Below are 12,644 nucleotides of genomic sequence, written 5' to 3' on the forward strand. Positions count from 1 at the left end.
GAAGTTAGCCAGGGTGCTCAAGGACACCCAGAATAGGCAATAAGGGAGGAAACAGCTGCTCTCTCAGTTATGTATTTACCCTGCTCTGATTTGTCCAGCTGGTCCTGGTGTTAAACAGGTGACCTCATTACTTTTAGGTCAGCTTTGTTAAATTTGGGTGATTTGTGTGGTGACCCTTGGACTCTACTGGACACCACAGATACCCTTTCATAAAGTGCATATTTCATCTAAATAATTTTAAGAAACTGGTAGCATCAGTAATGCTAGTGAAAATGGTGATACACAGCTTGGACCCAACATAAGGTACACTTTAGACCTCATGTTAGCACACGACTGAATGCTCTGTCCTGCCTCTCCATGACGGCCTTATTGACATCAGGAGATGGATGGTGATAAATCACTTGAATTTTAATGAGAACAAGATAGAAGTCACGTTGTTTAGATTCAGCGGCACCAGCAGCAGCCCCTGTATTGACCTTTCCTCATTGGCCCCAAATGAGAAATCCATTATCACTAATTTAGGAGTGAAAATGGATCCTTCTCTAAAGCTCAAAGCTTATGTGAACACTGTAGCAAAAGCCTGCTTTTTCCAGTTGAGATGACTGCCAAAGGTCAAGCCACTCTAGTCCAACCTTGAAACATTAATACTTCTGTTTTAAAACCTCTTGTGTCAATTACTGCAATGCACTTTTCATTGGAATTGGCCAGGCCAGTTGGTCACCTACAGCGCCGCTCGATTTTTTTCTGGTGCAAGGATGCAAGAGCACATCACTCCAATTTTAGCTTCCAGTTAGTTTACGAATCCATTTTAAAAATCCTTTTATTTGTCTTTAAGTCTCTTAATGATTCTACATAATTTTATCTGTCTGAGCTATTGCACTCTTATGTCCCACCTCGTTCTCAGGTCAGCAGACCAGAGACTTTTGCTGGTTCCAAAGACACAACATAAACTCAGAGGTGACGGGGCTTTCGAAGTTGCAGCTGCAAAATTGTGGAGCGATTTTCTATATTTTTTACCTTTTGGCCCAAGTTTGTCTTTTACATTTGGTGAAGGAGACCCCGTAGTTGTTTTTAAAAAGGCTTTATAAATTCACACAGACTCACTGTCCACTGAAAGAAATTTTAGCTGGTGTGGTCTTCTGCTGCGGTAGCACATCTCCTTTAAGCCACATGATGTGTAGTGCATTCATAGATGCTCTTCTGCATATCTTAGTCAATGGTGCAATAGACCTCAATACTTGAAATGTGCAATTCACTTGTATTTTTATTTTTATTCCTATTTATTTTATTTATCCCCTTCGTATATTTTATTTATATTTGTCTCTGTATTTATATGTGTGTGTGTATGTATATATACATATACATATACATATATATATAATATTCTGTAACTGTAACTTCTGTCGGTGCTGTGCTTTTGGAAACCGAATTTCCCAGAGGAACCCACCCGAGGGATTAATAAAGTTTTATCTTATCTTAGCTATTGAGTGGTTATTTGAGTTACTGCTGCCTCTCTATCAGCTCAAAGCAGTCTGGCCAGTCACCTCTGCCATCAAAGCATTATCATCCAGAGAAATACTGCTCACTGGATATTTTTTCCCTTTTTTTGGACCAGTTTCCGTAAACCCTGACCAAAGTAATATCCTACGTGTTACATTCTGATCTTTAGCTTTAACTTCAGCAGGTCATGCCTACACACCCTGAGCTGCTTCCATGCGACTGTCTATCCAATCTGCAAGATTGAGCGCAAAACACATGACTTTGACTCAGAAAGGGGGTGCATGTAGGCATATATACACCTCCAGGAAACTGAAAATAAAGTTTAAATATGCAGATTAGTGTTGGCCATTTAATTTCAAATCACAATAAGCTGATTGTGTAAAGGTAATGATATCAGCCAACTAAATATAATTAAATACTCAACATTGATTTCTAAAATGTAGAGGCAGTAAAGATTCTAAATAATAAAGTAGCAATATTTGACTAACATGCATAACTCTGTCATCGCCAGTATCAGGACAGGTGTAGAAAATTCCATCACACAAAAGCATCTGATGTTTTAAGGTTTTAGTTTATTTTTCTCCACTATTTGACACACCAAGTGCTTAAAGAACAATATTAACACCACAAACGGCACAGTACTCCAACACAGCAGCGACCGTTTCCCCGCTGCTGACCCCACGCCATTGGTCCATTGGATGTGAATGTCGATAGAAACTAGTCTGGTCGTTCGGTAGGGCAGGCAGGGGGGAAAATCAGGTGGGAGGATGACACACTAGCATCACATAATATTGACACCTTCACACAACTGAATACATCGATTACTGCATGTAATGTTAAGCTAATGAACAGACACACAAGATGGTTGTTTGTTTTAAAATTCAATAATGGTGATAAGGAGCACAAGAACAAAAAAAAAAAAAAAGGAAGAATCCTGGTGTGTAGTGGCTTATTACAGTATAATGTGCCTGCTAACATCTACTAGATATACATCTGTCTGAAAGCACAACAGAGCACTCCACACTTTTGTTCAAAAGATCAACTCGGCTCAACATTTTCACCTCGTCTGCCATCTTGCTCCTTAACGCATGTTCTGATGCCACTAATAAGCAGTTGGTCCCACTTGGTGTCAGTGCGGATGTTAGTAGAGCGTTTCAACAATGAACAAATGCCGTTCTGACAGAAGCGAAACACTGACACAAACATGCTGATCTGGCCTGCTTGGGAGTGATTTGATATTTTGTGTGAAGTGGGCAGAGACAGCTGCGTGAAAGAAGGAATGTGGAATGAATACTGACTAAACATTTTTGATTATCCTCCAACCGTTTAACTTCAAATTGTCTCAAAACTAACCATTTGTTGAAACTGGGGGGAATTTAAAAAAAAAAAGAAAAAAAAAAAGACAGATGACCCATGTCTGTTTCCTTTTGTACTGTGATGTCACATGATGGTTTCAAATACACATATCTAATAATGTAAATTTAAGAACTCTAAAGTAAAGCAGACAGCACAGGCCTGTGATTGATGGAGGAGTGAAGAGGGGAGACAGCAGAGCAGATAGAAGACTATAACTATGCCACAGCTCAACGTGGTAGTTTGCTGTTTAATAGGCGTGATTAGCCACGTAGAGGGACTGGGCTGCGGCGGTGCCACTTCCGGAAGACTCGTACTTGCCGAGTGCAGCCAGACCGTTAGCCTGGAGAAGAAAAAAACAAAAACAAAACAGACATAAGCAAAAGAGCAAAGAAAGTTTTGCTTTTTTAAATTAGCAGTACAAAGGACACATCTGATGTCCCTTCCTGTGGTCTGACCTCGGCGCGCTTGACGAACTCCTCGGTGGCGGCCTTCTCGTTGTTCAGCTGTCCTTTCCAGGCGTTAAGAGCTGAGGCCTGCAGGGCACGGCCGTAGGAGAAAGTCAGGGCCCAGGGCTTGGGGAGTGGGCAGTTGTTAATGGCATTAAGGTTCACGCTGGCCTCTTCCTCAGACTGGCCACCAGACAAGAATGTCACCCCTGTTTATACAAAAGAAACACGAGTTACCGATCTGCTCATACCTGATGTCGAGGAAGATTTTAAAGGTTTTCGAAAGCATCTTTTCCTGCATGTTTGCACTCTGCAGGTAGATATAAACGAGTGAAAGAATCTAGAGATTTAAGTATTACTATTAGGAAATCAAAGCAATCTGAAAAATGCCAAGACTGCCAATTTACTAGTCAACTCATCCAAATTCCAAGGGATGATCTAACTGATTTTATACATTCACAAAAGCATGTTTCAGCTAGCAGTTTATCCATGATAACATATAATGGTTTAACTTTTAAATATGCTGCTCTATTAAGTCACTTGGAGCCCTGCTGTTGCACACAGATACTGTCCCACTCCCTGAATTTTTCCTATTATATACACAAGTATCTTGCCTGGGACAGCAGGAGGCACTGTGCGGCGCAGAGCAGTAACAGTAGCCATGGCGATTTCTTCACTGCTGTACTTAGTTGGGCAGGAGTGTCCAGCTGTGACCATGTTGGGCTTCAGCAGTGTCCCCTCGAGGTACACGTGGTGGTCCGACAGAGCCTTGTACACTGCAGCAAGGACCTAACAGCAGGAGACAAACGATAGCACGCAAGTCCAAACTTGAACTCTCCAGAACAGATAAAGGTGGCAGAGTTCCACATTCTGCAACATGTTACCTTCTCGGTGACGTATTGGCAACGCTTCAGGTCATGATCTCCATCGGGAAGGATCTCAGGCTCCACAATTGGAACAATACCATTCTGAAAGAGATTACAGAGTGTAAATTTAACACCAGTATTTTAGAAATATACAATACTACCATTTGATGATCACTAGTGTCCTTTCCAAAAAAAGGAAAGGAATCCTCTATAGTACCACACTAACCTGTTGGCAGATGCTAGCATATCGTGCCAGCACGTTGGCGTTCTCAAAGATGGCCAGCTCAGACGGCGTGGTTTCGCTGATCTTCAGCACACAACGCCACTTGGCGAAATCTGCGCCGTCCTTCTTATACTGCGCGCATCGCTCGGACAGCCCATCCAGACCTGCACTCAAACAACGCACAGAACCAGCCATGAGAAACACACAGGGCTTCCGTGAAGTTCATTTCAGTTCTCAAACTTGTGCGTCTACTGTCTCCTACCCTGAGTGGTGGTCTCTCCATTTGTTCCTGCGAGGGGTACAACACCCTTGTCAACCTGTAAAGACAAACAGAAAATGTTCTGAATTTGACCTGAAATAACTTTAGCCCAGTTGGTCCTAACAACATGATCTGCTGTTATGTGTGGGTCTGAGTGTATGTAAACACACTGAAAGCGTGTTTTTTTTTTGGTTTAAGAAAAAAAAAAAAGGAACACCTTTCAGGTTTTACCTGCTAAACGATGAGGGTTTACACTGCCTGCTAAGCTGAGTCACTTGACTGCATTATATCAACAGCGAAGTGATGATGACATTCAAAACAAAAGGAGGTTGAGATTTTCAGCACTCAGGCTCTTGTGTTTTAAGGTAGACTCTGAGCACAACAAACTATGTAAACTAACACGTAATGGCACAAACCAGGCAATGCAGCAGAAGCATAATGAAACTGAGCTAAAACTAATTTTCAAGAATGCACCAGGGTAAACTGATTACCCAGCAACGGCAATCCCCTGCCTACCTTGATGCCAACGACAATGCCGCGGTCTTTGATGAGCTTGGCGAAGTTGACGCCATCGTCAGTGTTCTGGTAGAGGGTTTCATGGAAGAAGATCACACCTCCGATACAGCTGTCGATGCGCTGGTCGGCTGTGAAGAGCAACTGGCGGTAGCGGCGCCTGTTCTCCTCAGTGTTCTCGACCCCAATGGGGTTCAAACGCTTTGCCATGCTGCCTAAAGAGCAAAAAACAAGGACATGGATTTAATAAAATACACACAGACGACACAAATGCCATTTATTTAGCATCATTTACAGTATAAAATGGCCTACAGCAGAAGACTAAAACTGCTTGTTTGCAGTAATCTTATAGAAACAATAACATGCATCTTTATTTTATGATCTCTTTAAATAAACGCACAGCAATTCTAATTTCACATGCAACTCACTGCATGTTCAGTGTACTGTATGTTGGTATTCAACCATGTTTAATGTTGCGTTTCAATCAGCCACCTTTGCTGAAACACCGACACACCAACACATACCGGTGGACTCATCAGCTGCGAGGATGCCTTTGCCTGGAGCTACTATCCTGTGAGCAATGTCCTGCAGCTCCTTCTTCTGCTCAGGGGTCAGTGCGGGATACTGGTGAGTCATGGTGGCTGAAAGAGAGCGAAACACACATACTGCTTCACTATGTGCAAACCTGGATGACTGCCCAGGGCTGGCCTCATTTAATGTCTCCATTGTCTGCAGCTCAACTATACTGTTATACCAATGAGCTTTTCTAAGTTAAGTGCAGCCAGATTGGTGAAAATGGGCAAACTCCTACACGATGGCACTTAATCACACCATACAAGAACATGACATGTGTGCAAGATGCGAGCAGTACATTTCCTGTTTCCTGAGAGTTGAAGGGGGGGGGGGGAGAAAAAAGAAAAGGAAATAGAAAAAAAGTAATTCAGTAAAATCACTTATTGTGACTAGAAGCAAACACCCCATCTTGTTGACATTCATTTTCATGCATCATCTGGTGTCAGTCATTAAAAACAGAAAGCTTGGTGGCAGTGACCAAACTCCATAAACAGCCTTCAAACCAGATTATTTAATTCCCCTTTCCCTTCCTCACTCTTCCATAAATTAGCAGTTACGTAACCCCTCACCTCCCCCATGTGAACCACACCAGACGGATGGAGGGAGGGGGAAGGGGTTGTGTAATAACGCTCCTATAGACTCTGCTGCCAGTCCTCATTATAGCTGCAGGCCTGGATGCAACACGGCTCGTTTCCCCCTCCTCAGCAACACTCTTTGTTTTCCTCTGTCATTATACACCTCTCTGCCAGTTACACCTTTAGTTCTTCGCCTGGAGTGACACGTCACGCATCCATTTAAGCGCTGCTGTTCTCAGACTACAAATTATTTCTACTGGAGCCATGCGATATGAGTGCATCAAGGATTTGTAAATTTCCGTTCTCACTCCAGCTAATGCACTGTGTGCCTGAGAACAAGCTGCGACTTGTCTGTTTGGCTATATTGGTATCCGAGGCGCTCCCGCTGAACACAAGGCTGTAGCTTTGTGCACAACGCTGCCGGGTGTGGGCCACAATAGCAGGTCATCCATTGGAGAATTCGATAGACTATTCATTTATTCTACTAAATGTTCCTCCACAGCAAGCAGTGTCAACTAAAAGCTGGAATTGTCAGTATATTGTAAAGGCACACATTCATAGGAGGCTGTAATACAGCTTAATGATAAAGTCAGGGAGGCTGGTTTATTGTGAGAGCACACCGTCTGATATACTCCCTGTACCCTCTGTGTTAATCCTCAGCTTAAAGCTATGAGATAACCTTTACAGTACACACAGGCCTCTCAATGAAATCAGTGTGCAACTCTTATCACACACACACTCACACGGCCAGGCCTGCAGGGCATATCGTGTCCCCGAGGAGAATAGCTTCAGCAGGGGTACAAGCTGCATACTTCACATCTCCAGTGAATAAAAGGAAGTATTTACACGTGATAAAAGCCAACCTAAGGGCACAGGCATGTGTGCCCTCAGCTCTGCTCCACTGTCTGTACCAGCCAAAAACCATGCTCAGCAAATACCTGCCCTCCTTTGTGAAGCAGTACAACTCCACCGTGGTGGAGTTTCGCTAAGGAAACATTGCACAACAAGCTAACTCAATAGGAAATCTACAGTTTATGCAACAACTGGACAAAAAAATAAATAAAATAAAATAAAATAACGGAAAATTACTAAAGATGACAACTTTACATTGACTGGAGGCTTACGCTGAAATCACGGCTCAGCCCCAGCAGCCTATGGAGGCCTGCTTACCCACAGAGAGCCTCGGTGGAGGGAGTGTACCAGTATACTACACAACTATGTAGTATAACTGGTCTGCGGGCTACTCCTGGTTATTCTGTTATTGGTCCATCAGCTCAGGACAGAGTAGAGGGAAGTTACAACATGAAAAGAGCTGAAGTGAAACAAAGTGTCAAACACATTGAGAAGTGACCACCACAGTCACTGCCTGTGCTTCTCCCAGTCCCTGTGAATGTCGCCACGTGTCAACCAATCGGCATTAAACTGACACATAGGTCATCCGCAACCAGGGACATGCATCCGGGATTTTGGACGAGTGCACAGGAGCACGTTTGCAATGGGTGAAACCCTGTCTTTTTACACCGTCCATAGGGAATTGCATACACAAATTAATACAACCCCCTTAAAAGAACAATATGAGGCAGGACTCTAGCACATTATCAGCTGGGGCAAGTTTGGTAGTAGTGCACTAGAGTTTATGCTTGGAGGGTTATTAGCTTTAAAAAAAAAAAAAAAAAAAAAAAAAAGATATTGGCTAAATGTGCAAGTATAAAGTTTTAGAATCACTACTATGCATCAATGCAACAACCACAGAGAGAGAGTGTGTGGTGTCAAGGACATTTCTCTCTTTGGTAAAGTAACCTGGGAAAATATTTGTCACATAGGATTATCCTTCTGTCTCTCTTAATCTACGATGGCTCCCAAATCAAAAAATGGGAGATTGTCAGAAGGCTGTGGCTGAACTGCTTTAGACATAATCAGGTGATGACAACTCAGCTTATGTTACTCACAGCCAAAGGAGGTACTAATCTTATGTTTTCCATTTTTGGGTTTGCTTCTTGAACGTCTCCAGGAAACAGTCCCAGAGGAGGCCATTAGAACAAAGACAACTACCTCACTCTGTGCCACACAAGCACCACTGCAGGGCCTTGCACCACAGATGTGACACACTTAAAACAAACAAGCCCAAAAGGTTAAAAAGACCAAAAAAAAAAAAAAAAAGTCCATTATTCAGAGCATAGGATGTTAGGGAAATGGCCTGATCAAGAGAATTAAAAGGAAGGCTTTTCATTGGTGTTTGAGTTTAAATATTTCTGCTTTGCATATTCCTTTAGCTTCATGATCTATTCATGAAGTCAAGTGATTATTTGAAACCATTTTGTTTTGTTTTTTGAGTTAATATTAAAATACAGAAATTTTTTTGAGTTCGGTAGAAGCCTCAACTACCCAACTGTAGCAGATTTAAAGAAACTATAGCACATCCTATAAAAACTGCAGGACATTACAATTGGGTGAACCTGCGTCTTCATTTGTATTGACTACCCTGAGCTACAGTATTAGGCTAAGAACTCTTTAAGCCTGGAGAACCCATGGAGTCAGATCCGTCCCCATTGGTTTACTAGGGAAACCATGGGGTCAAATTTGACCCCATGGGTTCTCCAGGGTTAAAAAGATCTTCCTGTGTTTCCAAAAAAAAAAAAAAAAAAAAAAAAAAAAAAAAAAATAGGAAGCTAAAACTAGAGCAGCGTAAGCGCTATCAGAATCAAGTAGAGACCTTCCAGTAGCGTTATCATCAACACTGGTGATAACCGTTATCTTCCAGACAGTCACATACACATAAAGTTACCAATAACTAACCAATAACATACACTGTTCAGTGATCATGTTGCCCCAGTGGCCAAGGACATTTATCTAATGCGGCTTTCAAATATTTTATAAATTATGTGCACAAGGTTCTAAGGCTGTTTGTGTGTGTTCGTGTTCCTGTTTAGCCATCTTTGTGAGGACCGAAAGCTGCATTCTACTATACTTGTAAGAACCAACAGTCACTTGTGAGGACACACACACTGGTCCTCACAAGTTTGAAGGCCTTTTTGAGGCTCAAAATGTGGTTTTAGTGTCAGGGTTACAATTAGGTTATGGTTAGGTTTAGGATAAGGGTTTGGTTGAGGCATTCATTTTTAACGGTTAGGGAAACCATTATGTCAATGAAGGTCCTCAATAAGATAGTTGAACGGGCGTGTGTGTAGTAAATTCGAGTGCATCCTATTGATTGTCATTCGTGAGATTTATTGATTTGGTAACTGCAATTAGAAATTCTGCTTGGAGGTCAGATTCTTCATCGATTCCTGATCAATTTCCTGTGTGGCTAAAGCAGCTCAAAAGAATAAAAAACAAAAAATAAACAAAATAAAAACCAAAAACCCCCAAAACAAAACCATACCATCACTAAAAACTGATAAGCCTGAAGTGATATGACTGAACAGTTTAAAGCTGGTTCACTGTTGTGAGTAGACTGCATATGCAGGCTTTCATGACACGTAGCCCAGCTCTCTATATTTTCTGATCTTTGATCCAGCCTGTTGAAGTGGTCTGCTTCAACAACACTTCTGCAATGCGACATGAAGATCAACTCCCTGCTGAGTCACAGAGAACCACTTGAAAAAACAAGAAGACCGGACTCACACACACACACGCTCTTTAGTTGTTGTTAGATGGAAAATGACACATCTAGATTTGTACCAGGCTGATTTAACTGTGATGCTGTCTGATTTCGATTGAATTTCAGGTTAACAGAAGAAAAAACAAAAACAAACAGAGGGGCCATCCAATGCTTCTCACCTTAAAACAGGAGCAGCCCGGCATGCAGTGAGAAATCACAAATACAAGAAAAACATCAGAGTCCACATTTACAGCCATCACGCTGCAGCTGGTCTTCTTTTAAGCATTGCTGCAAGCATTCAACTACAAGGTCTTGAGCTTGCATGCTAGATTTACTGCCTATGTTCATAAGCATGTAGGGGGAGGATGAGGATTTTTTTGCCGTTTTGTCTAGATCATCAGAACCCTCTGGAGGGTGCCACTTTTTTTTTTTTTTTTAATTCTATTTTCAAGTTGCATGAGCTTTGCGATGAAATGGCTCCTGCAGGACAGCACTAAAATAAAAAGCCTGCTTTCAGTGCTGTGCTTTGTTACCAGACGGGCCTCTGGCCTTGGCGTCGCATCTATCTTCAGGCCTTGATGCTGCAGCGGTAGCAGGAGCACTGTTACCCATGCAGCTCAATGGGAGCCTATTACAGACCTCGAGGCTGTGAGGGTGTTGCAGTTCAAAGAAAGGTGGACATTGATGAAAATGTGCAGGTTAGACTTCAGAAACATGTCCATAACAAACGTCAGTAAGGAAACCACTCATAATTAAGAACACCTGGTGTATGATTGTAAAAATACTTTCTGGACTGGAAACTATTAGTTTATCAATGGAGAATTATTTAGCAACAGCAGTTATTGATTAAGGGTTTCGATTTGTTCATTGATCCATTGCCTCATTTGTTTTTTTAAAAATTCATTTTACACGTGAAGTAGTAGCGTACAAATCAACAATGAAAACACTTATTTAAGAATTACACTCGTTAATAATGCAAGAGAATAGTAAAAAATATAATTACTAAGTGGAAACTGCCATTTGTTTTGTTTTTTTAAATTATAAACACTTCTGCAATCCAACCCTCATCAATTACATCCCCACGTGATAAGGGCTAAAACATATTTGTTATATATTATCATGATTATTGTTGATATTAGTATTTATTTTACATTCTGAACTAATTTGCTTAAGTTGGTTAATTTTACGCCACTTTTCTACAAAACTAGCATATATATATATATATGCCACTTTTCTACAAAACTAGCATATATATATATATATATATATATATATATATATATATATATATATATATATATATATATATATATATATATATATATATACCTTGCTTCCAAAATTCAGGCCGCTATATGACTTCATTAACACGTGTAGCTTTTTCACGTACTCTGCGGCTCCGCCTCTCGATGTCTACGTGCTTCGGGACAGCTACACCCTGACGGGAAACAACCTCGTCACAGCCCTCACCCATCACCGCTGCCACCCACGTTTGTACCCGACAAATCACGCATAATCAAGCACATGTAAAAACTGATAGCGTCGATCTGAAGCGAAGGAAGGCGCAACAGGCTCGTCTCCTCCACTTCCATCCTTGAAGGTCATCACTTCTGCGCCCTTCCTGTTGCGTACTTCGATGATGGGGCCGAAATGCGCAACTCTAAAACGACTGTTTTTGAGAAGGTGATAGACTTTTAGGAGTTGTCTGTCAAATTGAGATGACATAGCATCAGTGATACAGCTAATGACGCTGTTTGTTCATTTATGGCTAACAGGCTAGCTTTTGGAAGATACAGCTAGCTGTAGGTTCAGTCAACAGCATCACATCCGCATCACCATCAGAATGACAGCCATCATGGCTGACGCGCTCAGTAACACACAATAAACGTTTAAAATTTAAACAATTTTTGGATGAGGTGACTCTTACCTGCTGATAGAGATCAAGTGAGGTGTGCGCAGAGGATGCGGAACGGTCTCCTGTTTCACTGCTGCAGCGCGACGTGACCTTTTAGAAAGCCTGAAGCCTGGGCGGAGCTTAAACCAGGCGTCACGGCACGAAGCGACGGGGCGCATGCGCCGCAGAGCTCCAGAGTGATTGTGCATCTTTTTTTCTTCTTTGTGGAGACAGTTTGTCCTCTGTTTTCTAAAAGTACCAAGGTATTTATAGATGATGATGGTAAAATTGACAAAGCGATTGTGAACAAAGGCGGAACTTCGCCTCCTACAGTGCAAACTGTTCAATAAGATAAAAATAATTTACTTTAATTAAATATACTCTGTATTTGGTAAGTCTTTTTTCGTCCTAGTGCTAAATAACCTCTGAAAATGATTAATACTCATGTTTTGCGGCCTAGTTATAGACAAAGCTGAGTGAACTTTTATGACTTTCACATATGTTAGATTTCAATTCATATTATTGTTTATGGTATGTTCTGATACTTCGGTAATGTAATTTGTTGAGAGGTTTCTGTAAGGCATTTGAATTGAGCATTAACAATAATATGACCTTAAAAGGAATTTGTTTTCATAAGTTTTTCTGAGATGCTGAGCTCCCCCTGGTCAAATGCAGATCTGCACTTGGTGATTTGCCCGCATACCTCTATTTTAGTTGTGGCCTAATATACATGCTCCATTTATAGTGCATTTTGTACATGTGTGTTGTTTCTTTCTTCTCACTTTGTGTAAAGATGACACTGTTGGTGCTAATGCCAACTTTCTATTTTGTGGTCATA

General features: G+C 41.5%; 1 protein-coding gene across 1 annotated transcript; it reads right to left on the reverse strand.

Moving 5' to 3' along the window:
- Window positions 1-2,052: 2,052 nt before the first annotated feature.
- aldocb (aldolase C, fructose-bisphosphate, b) lies at window positions 2,053-11,972 on the reverse strand. Its single transcript, XM_085420621.1, has 9 exons — window positions 11,840-11,972; window positions 5,688-5,804; window positions 5,167-5,378; window positions 4,654-4,708; window positions 4,395-4,555; window positions 4,187-4,270; window positions 3,917-4,091; window positions 3,312-3,511; window positions 2,053-3,196 (listed from the first exon to the last, which is right to left on the reverse strand). Exons 2-9 carry the CDS (start codon window positions 5,797-5,799, stop codon window positions 3,104-3,106), a joined length of 1,092 nt encoding a protein of 363 aa, XP_085276747.1. The 5' UTR covers window positions 5,800-5,804; window positions 11,840-11,972; the 3' UTR covers window positions 2,053-3,103.
- Between the last annotated feature and the right edge of the window lie 672 nt (window positions 11,973-12,644).

The sequence above is a fragment of the Rhamphochromis longiceps genome, linkage group LG10 (assembly GCF_057381845.1).
Source record: "Rhamphochromis longiceps isolate RC_006_pf linkage group LG10, R_longiceps_female_GT1.1, whole genome shotgun sequence".
NCBI classification, from domain to species: Eukaryota; Metazoa; Chordata; class Actinopteri; order Cichliformes; family Cichlidae; genus Rhamphochromis; species Rhamphochromis longiceps.

Coding starts and splice junctions, on each gene's coding strand:
- aldocb (XM_085420621.1), bottom strand. CDS start 5,799: ATGACTCACCAGTATCCCGCACTGACCCCTGAGCAGAAGAAGGAGCTG. Junction 4,709..5,166: donor GCATTGTCGTTGGCATCAAG/GTAGGCAGGGGA, acceptor TTGTCTTTACAG/GTTGACAAGGGTGTTGTACC. Junction 4,556..4,653: donor TGGAGAGACCACCACTCAGG/GTAGGAGACAGT, acceptor GTTTGAGTGCAG/GTCTGGATGGGCTGTCCGAG.